The sequence below is a fragment of the Phyllostomus discolor genome, chromosome 13 (genome assembly GCF_004126475.2).
Source record: "Phyllostomus discolor isolate MPI-MPIP mPhyDis1 chromosome 13, mPhyDis1.pri.v3, whole genome shotgun sequence".
NCBI classification, from domain to species: Eukaryota; Metazoa; Chordata; class Mammalia; order Chiroptera; family Phyllostomidae; genus Phyllostomus; species Phyllostomus discolor.
This window is the reverse complement of record NC_040915.2, coordinates 6,307,047-6,319,070: the sequence shown is the minus strand read 5'-3', so window position 1 is coordinate 6,319,070 and position 12,024 is coordinate 6,307,047. Positions and strand designations below refer to the sequence as shown.

The following is a 12,024-nucleotide window of genomic DNA, read 5'->3' as shown; positions in this document are numbered from 1 at the left end:
GGCTGAAGCTGCATCAGGCAGCTTCCCCAGGCCCACCTGCCAGGGAGGAGGCTGGCTTGCTCCCACCAGACATCTGGGGACACATCCACTTTCTCATTGTCCCCAGGAGGGACACAGGACTTCAGGAGCAAGTCCTCCAGCTCTGCTGACAAAGCAAGGGAAGAGAACAGGGCTGCTATGTTCTCATCCTGAAGGCCATGAATTTTAGGAGAAATCACCTGATTGGATACAAAAGTTCATGTAAAAACAGAAACCAGCCCAGAAAAATGCCACACTAGAGCCATGTACCAACAAATTATGAACTTATGTTCTGACTCTCAAAGATTAAGATCACCCATTTTGGGGAATGTTAGGTAAATATGCTGAGCTCTGACCCCTGTGGTTTTTTTTTTTTTCCTTCCTAGAACAGCTAGACTATCTTCTGGTTCACCTTAGGAGTGGTTGAAGCCCTGAATGTGAGGGGCAGGGTGTGGCCTCTGAGGGCCACAGGGGGTCTGCCTGGCTCCAGAAGGTGCCTGTTCAGTCAGTGACCAGCCAGACCTAGTCAACCCTCAGTCCTGGAAGGATGATGCCCGCTCTCTGGGGCAAGTTTCCCACTGGCTGGGTCCCTTGGATTCCTAAGTGAACCTGGGGACCTCTCTCCAGGATGGGAGCCCTTGAGCGTCCTGAGAAGCACACCCAGGTGTGCTGAACGCTGCACCCAGGCCTGCTGTGCCCTCCCCTCCTCTCTGATAGCACTGCCCTCAGACAGTGCTGGACCTGCTGCAGGCCCCGCTCCTTCCCCCTCTTCCAGCTCCCTCCCCAGCCCTCCCTACCCTGTGCGGAGGGGAGCGCCACTAGCGTTCGCCCATGGTGAGACAAACTGCAAAACGACACAAATAAAAGCAGACTTTTAATAATTTATTATCATGGTAAAATATTTTGAATAAATATGAAATAGGAGCTTAAATAAATAAATAAATATTAAAATACATAAATACATAAATAAATATTAACGGTCTCTGACAGTGTAAAAGTCCCTACTCCTCTACCACACCATGGCTCAGAGCAAGTCCGCGGCCGCCAGGGCCTGGCCCTCCCCTTGGTCCCTCTGAGGTGAAGATCCTGAGGTTGGGCGCTTGGTGGGTGGGAGGGCGGCGGTCTATGAGGTAAGTTCTCAGGGCTGGCTCCTGGACAGGCCTGCCTCACTCCTGGGCTGGACTCCAGCAGTCAAAGGGGATGATAACTAGAAAATTATTCAGGTTCTCTTTGAAATTTTTGAACGTGGTTATCTGGGTTGCACAGGAAGTTTCCTTAAAGAAAAAGAAAAGAAAACTTGAGTCCAGGTGTAAGTAGGTCATGCAGGGGAAGCAGCAGTGTGTTCATGTGCCCCTTGGGACTCCAAGGTCAGAAGGCCTGTCTGGGGCCCCTGCTGGTGGTCAGGTGACGTATTGCCACCCTTGTGTCACCCAAAGGGTACACAGCTCTGCCTATGGCAGCTGGGGCCAGGGACCTGACAAATTGCCTGAGGTTGGTCTGCTGGACAGTTGGGCTACAGGCTCTCTGGTCTCAGGCCAGGACAGAGCAGCTTCGCAAAGGCTGGGTCCAAAGGCCCAAAAGGGGCAGGAGTGAAGGCCACAGACACAGGAGAGGAGTGTTTAGGACTTTGTACATTCCAGGTATGCTCCCTCCTTGTCTCCATGCAACCCAGGAACCCCAGGAGGGGCCAGGGGAAAGTCCTGCTGGGAGGTGGCACTGGGGCCCCAGAACTTCCTCCGTATCTTAGGTCAACCCTGAGTTTCTTTGGGTTTGCCTCACCTCTGACCTCATTAGTGACAAGAACCAAGAACAGAGCAGCTCCCACCAGGGAGCGCTGTCAGTTCCAGAGCTCTTGGCTTTAACTCCTTGAGCCAGAAATGGGCTGGGCTGTTGCCTCTCTGGAGGGTCTGATCATTACAAATCTGTTAACGTAGAATCCCACTGGTGTCTGGACCAGCCACACCCAAAGGTCTCTCCCTACCCAGTCCTCCACCCTCCTAGACCAAGGCCTTCCTGCCTGGGCCCTGATGTGCTCACTCACCGGGGTAGGGGGGCAGTGCTGCCCGTAGTGGTCAGCCATCAAGGTCAAGGGGCCCTTGAGTATGGTGAGGTTGCCCCGAAGGCCCTGCTGGTACAGCTCCAGGCGGGTCTGCAGGCACGTCGGCTCCTGTGGGAAATGTCCACTCCTCGGTAAGCAGTGGCCAAGAGCCCTCCCCATTGCTTCTTCATGTTCTCACCCCTGGCCCCCATGAGTAGAGCCTGGGAGAACGCAGGATGATACGCAGCTCGTCCTAAGCAGATCCAGCCGCGCATACTGTCCTGTCCCCCTGCCCACGGCAGGCACGAATCTGACTCTCCCTCATTACTCAGCTCAGGCCACCCTCAGCCAGCACAGCTATGTTCCCTTGGCCTGGCCTCTCAAGAGGGTCCCAAAGCCTAGGAAAGGGGGTGACTATCCCCCCACCATTCAGGGAGAGGGGGCAGGGCATTGGCTGGACCCCCTGCACCCCTCTGTAGCCATTACAACGAAGGCCCCAAGCCCACAGCCTCATGAATGAACTCCTGTTGACCCACCTGCCCCTGGTGACTCCTGGCCCCCTGAACACTAGGTCTGTCCACGGCTGCTCAGGTAATAAAGAGGCTGATGTGACTGCTGCAGGGATGAGGCCAATGGCCTTCTGAGCACACCTCCTCTGGCAGCCAGCTAACTGGAGAGGAAGTGGATAGCCTTGTGCAGATCCAGCCTTGTGCGGGTCCATCTAAAATGGGGCTACTCCCACCCCCCCACAAAGGCAGGGGCCTCTGGGAAGGTGTGTCAGACAGAAGTATCTTACCTTGGGGTCAAACATTTCAGAGACGACTTCTACTGTTTCATTCTACGGAGAAGGAAAATGCAGTGTTATCAAGCTGGCAGGCGAGGCTAATCCAGTCCCTGGAGTGGGCCAGGCAGGCAGCCCAGGCACAGCCCTCACTCCCTCCCTCCCTCACTTACCATCACGTCGGTAATGTCACTATTGTTAAGGAGGGTCAGGGCCTCCTTAATGGTGTCCACATGCACGAAGTGCCGGGTGACCGGTCTGGGTAGGCGGATTGGTGTGGAGATGCTGCAAACCACAGTGCCCAGGAGAAGCAGGTTCTGCAGCCACATCCTCCTGAGGACTTTAGCCTTTCTCTCTGAACACTGGGCTCACTGGCAAAAGAGCTCTTATATACACAGTTAGAGGAAATGATTAATGGTGACCACAAAACACCAGGGAGGTGGGGGAACTACCTGAACTGTGGAATCTCCTGGCCCTTATCAGCTACACATGGGAAAGGTGAGCCTTTCCACCAAGTGGTCACCATCGGGGGTTTTCATTAATGAGCCCTTCCAATAATCGGCAGCCCACCCGCCTTCCTCCTTGAGCTAGCCTTCCCCAGGCACTTGGACAGCCCGCTGTGGCTACCCCTCCCTCTGAGGAGCCTCTGGACACAGCTTGGACTTCCTGGCCTGGAGTGGCCAGAGCAGTATCTGGGAGACACAGGATCGAGCTCCTACTCCCAGGCCCCCCATTCTGCCTGTTATCCCAGGAGGCCTTTGGGCTGGCTCTGCCTGCCCTGGTGTCCATTCCAACTCCAGCCTTCCCTTCTCCCCCTAGAGCCCTCTCCTCTGGCTACAGTGAGAGATTTGAGTGTAAGAAGGACTTCACTGTCCCGCTGTCCACCAGGCAGATTCCAGCCAAATGGCATAGGCCTGCAGTAGCTCATCTCAGCTCTGAGACCCAGAGCAGTTAACAAGCTCTGCTGGGCCAGGGCTCTCTTCCCTACAGCCTCTGTGAGCAGAGGGAATGACAACCATGTGCCTGCCCAGCCAGCAAGATTGCCGAGTGCTCTCCATGGTGAGACCCCATCTGAAAGCCAGTCCCAGTTTACGCAGCCCATACCCAACCCTCACGCTACAGCGGGCAGTTGGGGCTCTCAGCTAGGGTGGGACCCTGAGTATGAACCCTGGCTACAGCACCACCTGGCTGAGGGACTTCCCTCTGAACTGTGTGAGCCTCACCCCCGTCTCCAGGGCCGAATGCCCCCCTAAGAGGGGCAGCACGCTCCTACCTACCGGCCCTGTCCGACACCAGGAGCTTCCGGGGCTGGCTGCAGAGTTGTGGTTGCATCTGCACAGACACAGGGGACGGCGTCTTCTCTAACAAGGTCTCCCAGCTTAATTTCCTACATGGCCCCTGCCCAGCCCACCTCTAGCTCTGGAGGCCTCTCTGTGGGACAGGAACTGCTTCTGGAAAAGCCACAGGCTCTTGAGGAGGTGACAAGTGTTTGATTTTCACAATGGAGTTTGGAGAGGAGAGCACGAGGTTAGTTTTTTTTTTTTTTCAATTAAAGTATAGTCGGCATATAATATTGTATTAGTTTCAGATGTCCAGCATAGTGATTTGACATTTTTATGCCCTGCAATGTGATCACCACACTAAGCCTAGTAACCCATCTGGCACCATACAAAATGATTACAATATTAGTGACTATATTCTCTACGCTGTGCATTCCATCCCCGTGACTGTTTTATAACTGGAAGTTTGTATGACTTATTCCCCTTCACCTTTTCATCCATCTCCCCACCGCCAGTACAACACACATTTGAGTTTGCTGCCAGTGCTGAACTCCATGGCCTCAGGAGTGTGGGCCTGCATGAGTACATTCCTGAGTATGTGTCCACGTGCTTGGGTGTGTCTGTACATACAGGTGCATGGGGGGGGGTGTAGATTTTATATGAGGTCATATGTGTGAGCCTGCATGCCTCTGTAGGTGCCACTGCTATGGGAGAAGCTCTCCACACTGGGTGTGATGTTTCTGGGCCCCAGAGGCTGATTCGGCCTGGACTGACGGGGTCAGACACAAGCTGGGGCATTCTGCTGGGCTACTCGGACAGCCCTCGACAACAGGTGGAGCTCACGGTCTGAGCACTGTGGCCCAGGCCTGCAGCCCTGGCAAGCTTCGCTGTGTGGAGGGCAGTTGCTGCCCTGCACCAGAAAGCCAGGCCTGAGTCTTCCCTTCCCCACTGAGGTTTCCACCAGGTTCTGGGGCCCAACATAAGGCTGGCCCTGCCCATCTGAGCCTGGAGGACATTCCTGAAGGCCAGGCGAGGGTGAGAGTATGACATCCCTGGGCCCTGGCCCTTCCTCCTGTGAGGCCTCTACTCAGTCCCTGCCAGGGAGCTCTCAAGGGGCACAAGAGGAGTCAAGGACACTAGGTGCCATGCAGAAGGGAGGTCTGTGTTGGTCAGTGCCCTGGATGCTGGGTGGTAGGGAGGCCACGGTCTGCAACTGAGCTAGTGGCCAGGGAGGTAGAAAGCTGGTGTGGTCCCTCTAAGATGGAAGGTCACTTTTTCCAGGAAATGAGTTGACAGTTAGTCAATGAACTTCTCCAATCAGCACCAGGCCCTGTTCTGGGGAGGAGGTGGATGGGACTTTCCCACTGGCCCTCACATCTGGCCCCTGGGGACTCCTAGTCTGGGCGGGGGGACAGAGAGCAGTGGACACTCCCACAATGTGGTACAGGCTGGGATGGGGGAAGTTCAGAGCTGAGGGATCCCAAGGAGCCACTTCTCCCAGCTTGGGGATTCAAGAGGACCAAAGAGCTACCTGGGAGATGCTGCCTCCCAGATCACCCGGAAAGGGCGTACAGAGTATGTGGGCAAGTCAGCTCATGGGAGGGAAGGAGAGTACTTAGGGCACAGAGAGGCAGAGGGTTTTAGGAGCAGGTATGGTTAAGAAGAAGTGGGCTCCAGAGACATTTAGAAGGTCGAGTCTTGGTAGCACTTGATGATGTAATGGACCACTCATTTAGTATTTTTGGAGCATCTGCTAGGTTCCTAGCAGGGGAAGCAGGTACATTCTTGTTAGAGAACAGGAATTAGAGAACAGATGCTCCTAAACAGGGTCCTGCCTTTACGGACTTTGTAGCCCTACTGATGGAGAAGCAAGGTTAGTCCACTCACACTCCTCCCCAAAGTGTGCTTTTGGATATAAGTAAGAAGAGTCAGAACCACTGTCCAGGTGTCTAAGGTGGGGACCCAGAGCGCGAAGGAGCAGGTCTGCAGGGTCTCAGGGCCCACAGAAAGGTTTGGCAGTTCAGAGGCCACGTGTTCATTCAGGGACAGACCTGGGAGTGTCTGTGTGCATGCGAACAATAAGGCCACAGCAGGTCATTCGGGAAGGAAGGCTGACTGAAGGCCAGACAGGCGCAGGGGCCTGGTGGCCACCAAAAGGCTGACCTGGGGCCAAGGCCCTGGGAGGGCCTGGAAATCGGGAGCCACAGCCAAGGCCCGCACCAGCAGTGTGTTCCGTAGGCGCTACACCGTCAGCACTCGAAGGGCGGAGTCTATGGGTTTGGTGACAAGGTCCGTGGGCAGCCACACATCTTTCTTCTGGAAAGATGACATCAGGGCTGAGGCTGTGACACGGGCAGGCATTCCTAGATTGCACCGCATGGAAAGTGGCAGTTATATCATCTAGCGGGCTCGCTGACTCAGGGGCCCCAGAGGGACTGGGGGACGATGGGGGGAGGGCAGGACAGTGATGGGGAGCGTGACTCCACCTTGGCTCCCCTCTCTCAGGGCCAGGAGAAAGCCCTCTGGAAGGGCTTTTCTGTGAGTGTCCCCCACAGGCTCTAGAGGAAACGGGCTTGCGGCCACCCTGGGATCCTTATCATAAGGGGAAGGAAACGGGCCTCCAAGTGGTGTCGCATCCCGTGGGCCTTCTGCACGAACGCCTCAGCTGATGTCACCCTTCCTGAACCTGCTGCCCTTGGCGGGGACCCTAGTGCCGGTGGCCCACCCAGCCCACAGTCATGATGACAGAGGCAGTATTCGAGCACATACCCATCTCTGCTCCCCGACACCTTCTCTGCCAGGGGTCAGAAAGCCAGGAAATGCTGGTCATCTGTCTGGACCAGCAGAGGGATATCCCCCTCAGTACAGCTGTAAAGGGAGGCTTCTCCAGGTGTGGGCAGGGAAGCCAGAGTGGCCTGTGGCTATCCCAGGGAAGCCCTGGGGAACAAAGGCAGACTTTCCTCAGTAAAGCCTGCCACCCAGGCTTCTCCCTGTCTCAGGCCTGGGCTCTCTGTCACTGATCCCTGGGTAGCCCAAGGAAGTTCCTCCTCCCTGAGCCTCCACTTCCTCATCTGTGTAATGGGTTTAATTATCACTGCCTCATAGAGGAAACCATTGCCTGTCCTAGGAAACTTTGTGGGGAATCCTCCCAGGGAGGAGGCAGAGCTTCAACCTTTCCTCTCCTCTCCCCACCACTTTGGGAGGTGTCTGAAGCCCAGACTGGGCAGAGGACTCAGCCTTGCTGAGCATCTCAGGGACACCTGCCACTTGCCCGGCTCCAGCCTGATGTGGGTCTCACGGGTCCCTGCTTCACTCTTATGAGACCCCAAGGCAGGGATAGCACTGTGGGCAGATCATCCTCTGAGAGGGGATCACTCTGGCCACCCAAGACACACGCAGCAACATCTTTGGCCTCCATGCTAACAGCTCCAGACAGACCACTCCATCATCTCCTCTGTCTAGCCCCCGAGGGGTGCACCTCCAAAAGGCCAGGCCATCAGGCCAAACCCCAGGTCTGGTCCTGCTCACTGAGTGTTCCCAGACCCTGGTACCAGTGAGTCCTGGCAGGTCTGGGAGTATCTGAGGGTGGTTAACTCCCAGCCATGTGTGGGCTCTGCGTCCATACAGCTAAGCCTCTAGGAAGGTCCACCGCATGTGTCCCACCTCACAGCCCTCTGCATTCAGAGCTCACATCCGGTGGTCACTTTAGGTAGGGGACAGGGAGAACAATGCCCCAACTCATATGCACAGTGTTAAGAGCACCAGCCAAGATGTGCACCTAGAATGAACAGCCAGGAGCAGTGGTCAGGAAATGGGAGTGAACCGAGTGAAGAGCAGGCTGCGAGCGTGCCATCTGTGTGGGCCTGAGGCAGCAGGGGAGTAAGGCATCTCTGACAGTGAGGCCATCTGCTGTGAGGGTGGAGGCCCCTGGTGGCTGGGAGGGTAGGGAAGTCAGTCCAGACTGGACTGGATGTGTCAGTAGTGGTACATGAGCCGAGAGGTCTGGGACAGGTCAGGGCCCAGACATTTGGAAGTCACTGATGAACAGGAAGTTCCCAACACCAGAGGGCTGGACACAGTTCAGGCCTTGGGTAGTGCCCAGGGATGCCAACTTTTAAGGTTGAGCCAAGGATGATGAGGCCTCCTTTTTCAATTCCTTCCTTGTTTCTTAGGGCTTCCTTGTTGTTTTTTCAAGGTCCTGCAACTGCACACTCTGGCAGACGACAGCCTGTGGGTGGGTGTAGGCCTGCCTAACACCAGGCCCTCCCCACACCCGTGCCTCCCACCTGCCTGCTCCAGGACACCCTCCGGGGTTGGAAACAGACCCCTCACCTGTGAGTCTCTGTTCTCTAGCATCATCCCCAGCTAGGAGTGTCATCAGGCACCCAGAAGGGGCCACTGCCTTTATCTGCTATTGAGGGCTGCATTAAAAATTAAAAGGAGGAGAAGTCATCAGACCAGAAGCCTTTACAACCCCAAGTGCGGAGAGTGCCCCTCTCTGCCCTCTCTGTCTGGACTGGAGTCCAGGCCAGAGTGCTGAGTGGGAGCCTGGGTGCTCAGTAGCCATACCTGCCTCCCTCTGGACGTGACTGGCAAGAATTAAGGTTGCAGGTGTGGGTTTTCCACTGTGGGCAGGACAGGTGGTTCTGGAATGAGCTTCCTTCAGGACTTTCTGTAGTGCCAAGCTCCCTTGAACTCTCCCTGGGGCCCTTTTGGTAGGCACATCTCTTGCATCTGGTTTTTCAGGTCCCAGAGGGCCCTGGCCTGGAGCCTAGATGCCACCTCTATTCCCTGTTATGTACAATACCTCTGCCTCTGGGCAGAGCCCCCTTCTTCCCTCACCTCCCCCAGAGGCCCTAGGCCTTCCAAGGGCTGGGAGGCGACAGTCACCCCCCACCTCTCAGGCTGACCACCTGTCAGGTTGAGGGCCTGCAGGAATGATAAAGGTGACAATGAATTAAGAGGTTTGGGTGGGGAGGTGACCCACAAGTGTCTCTGGGGCAGCAAGAGATGGTCCTTGGGGAGCTCTCCTTCCAGTCCTCGTGCAACCAACTCATAACCCTCTGTCCCTAACACACGCCCATCCCCAGGCTCTTGGGGCTGTGCTCAGTCCCCTGTGTAGCACCTGGGAGCACAGCAGCTCCCTTTGTGATGGATGCAGTGTTGGGGGTGCCAGGCCTGCCTTTAAGCTTGGCCACTCCTCGAGGCATCTGGACTGTGACTCCCACCTTTGAGGTCCAGTTGGCTCACCTCCATAAGGAAGTGGCTTTGTGGGTGGGGGAGCACTGGGCCACAGGGGGGATGTTTTCTATTTTGGCTGACTGGGTGCTGTCATGCCCCCACCCCACTCCCAGCCTCAGTCTCCCTGTCTGTAAGAGAGCGGACTGATTGCTGGAGTCTGGACCAGACTGCAGGGCCTGGAGGTGAGGGCGGATTAGGCTCCCTGATGGGGCTCCCTGTGCAGATCCCTTCCCAGGGCCCCAGTACCTCCCCACACCCAGCCCCAGGAGGGAAGCCCTGCTGGGCAGCCTCGATGTACAAAGATCAAGGTCAGGGCTGGCTGACTGGGAAATGACTCAGTCATGTGACTTTTCCTGGAAAGTGCTAACTGAGAATACCAGGATTGGGGATTCCTGTCCTGACTAGAAGGAGGTAGGCCCAGGCCTGTAGGAAAAAAAGGTAGCCAGCAAGTCTAGCCCTCAGGCTGAAGAGAGCAAGGAGTCACCCACCGATGTGGGGTGGGCCCTGATCCAAGGCTCACGGCCCCTCTGAGGGGCAGCGGTGGCTGTCCATTGTTTTATTACCATACTCAGGAAGGCCCGGCCTGGCCCACAGGAATCAGGATGGAGTCTGTGGAAGGAGGAGGGAAGAGCACCCACCCCCTCACCTCCTCACCCCTTCACCCCCTCTCTCCCAGTGCTCTGAGGCCACCAGCCCCCTGCCAGGTGCTCCTGCAACTCTGTGCTGTGGCTGCACCCCTCGAACCTGCCCTGGCCATGCCTTTCCTCCTGCCACAGAGGACCTCCCTCCCCACACCTCCCTGACTGCCCCCCTCAGAGTGCACGTCTTCATTGATACTCTGCCATCCCTGGCTGCCCCTGGCTGCCCCTGGTTGCTCTCTAGCACAGACTGTGGGCCCTCCAGGGCAGGGCTAAGCTAAGATGCTGCCCCAGTGTTTGCTGAAAGAAGCCCCAGGGGCAACCAGGGTGGAGGGCGCCTGTCTAAAGAGGCCAGAGGCCTCAGACTAGGATCCCACGGACCAGAGGAGCAGGGAGCACAGGAATGGGAAGGGAGGCAACAGCGTGTGAGCTGAGCCTGGAGGGAAAGGTGGAACCTGGGGTCTTGGAGGAGCTGGGTAAGAGGGAGGTGAGGCAGGTGATGGCTGTGTGCCCCAGTCCCTCTCTCAGAAGCTCAGTGAAGTGTAGGGGTGGGGGCACACCCCGGGCGACCAAACTCAGATCCAAGCCCCAGTGTATGTGCATGGGGACACTGCTGGGTTGGGGGTGGGGGTTGGGGGGATGGCATGTAGAGGAATCTGACAATAAGTGTGTGGTGGTTGGTGAATGGAAGGTAGAGCTGAAACACCGTGGCTGGGCTGCTTGTCCCTGGGGCTGGCATTAGCAGTCCATGGAGCCAGCAGGTAACTCTGGAGGCCTGGATCCAGTCAAGGGGGAGACACCTGCTGGGCCCTGGACCAGACTTAAAAGGCTCCAGTACCTCAGTGGGCACTGGCCAAAGCACTGCAGCGTGAGGATTCAGTCTCTGGAGTTAGACTCCCCTAATTTCCTTGTGCCTCAGTTTCTCTGTATGTAAAATGGGAGTAATAATAGAATTCATCAAGTCATTGAGGGGATTCCCTGAATCCCTCCGCAGTCTAGCAGAGCAGGAGCAACTTTGCTTGATTCATCTTTGCCTCTCTTAGTCTGACCTGAGGTTTCCAAGGGGAAATTGAGGTCCCAGCCCGCCCCCCGTAACAACACACTCTACCCTGCACTCTCTGCCACAATACCTCTGCCTCTCCCATGCTCCCACAATGGGCCCAGGGGTCCTGTTCTGCTCTACTGGTCCTTCTTTCCTCCAGCTTTCTCTCCTAGCCTTCCCCTACCCCCACCCACTTACCCTCAACACTTAGGCTTCCACACCCTGGCCCCCAGTGCCATCTGGTGGGCACATCCTTCTCTGCACCTCTCTCTCTGCTTAACAACTCTACTGCCTCCCTCCTCAAGCTCCTGGGCCTCACCTCCTGTGGAAAGCACCTCTGAGCACCCACAGCTGTGCAGCCACCCCTTGTCTGCATAGCCACCCCTGACACATACACGACACACGCACTGTGTGGGACCCCAGCCCGTCCCCAGCCTGGGCGAGCCATGGAGGGTCCTCAGGGAGTTTGCTAACTGAGTCACATGTGGATTTGAGGACAGGGTGGGAGGAGCAGAGCCCCTCCCGGAGCAGGAGGGCTCCCACGGTGGCACGGGGGCACGAAGTGGCAGTGCTTCTCAGTTCTCCTCTCTGCAAGCACTTGCCTGCCTGGCAGTTTCTCTTTGCTCTATTGTTCTGTATTTCCAAGTTTGTCATTAGAAGCTCATCTGTGCTCTCTCATATTTCACTCCCAGTGAAAAACTAGAATATTTTTTACAACTAAAGTAAAACTAAAATTCCTAGTTGAAGCAATCTACTTTTCTGCTGAAGACTGGATTCTGAAGGCGGGAACTTTGGCCTTGAGAAGGCCAGGTTTACCACGGGGCTTTGCTGCCCCCGTGTGGTGACTGGACTTATGACCCTGGCGCCAAGGACAGCGTGGGCAACCCCGAGAAAAGACAGAAAACTGACAGATTTGCAGGGGACATGGGAGCACCCACTGGGTCAGGGAGTCATTAGGTCTCTCCCTCCAGGTGGCTAAGCAAGAT

General features: G+C 56.2%; 1 protein-coding gene across 1 annotated transcript; it reads right to left on the bottom strand.

Annotated features, from left to right (window-relative positions):
• Positions 1-1,003: 1,003 nt before the first annotated feature.
• CSF2 (colony stimulating factor 2) lies at positions 1,004-3,436 on the bottom strand. The gene is made up of 4 exons (XM_028528840.2): positions 3,011-3,436; positions 2,853-2,894; positions 2,060-2,185; positions 1,004-1,292 (listed from the first exon to the last, which is right to left on the bottom strand). Exons 1-4 carry the CDS (start codon positions 3,164-3,166, stop codon positions 1,185-1,187), a joined length of 432 nt encoding a protein of 143 aa, XP_028384641.1. The 5' UTR covers positions 3,167-3,436; the 3' UTR covers positions 1,004-1,184.
• Positions 3,437-12,024: the final 8,588 nt, after the last annotated feature.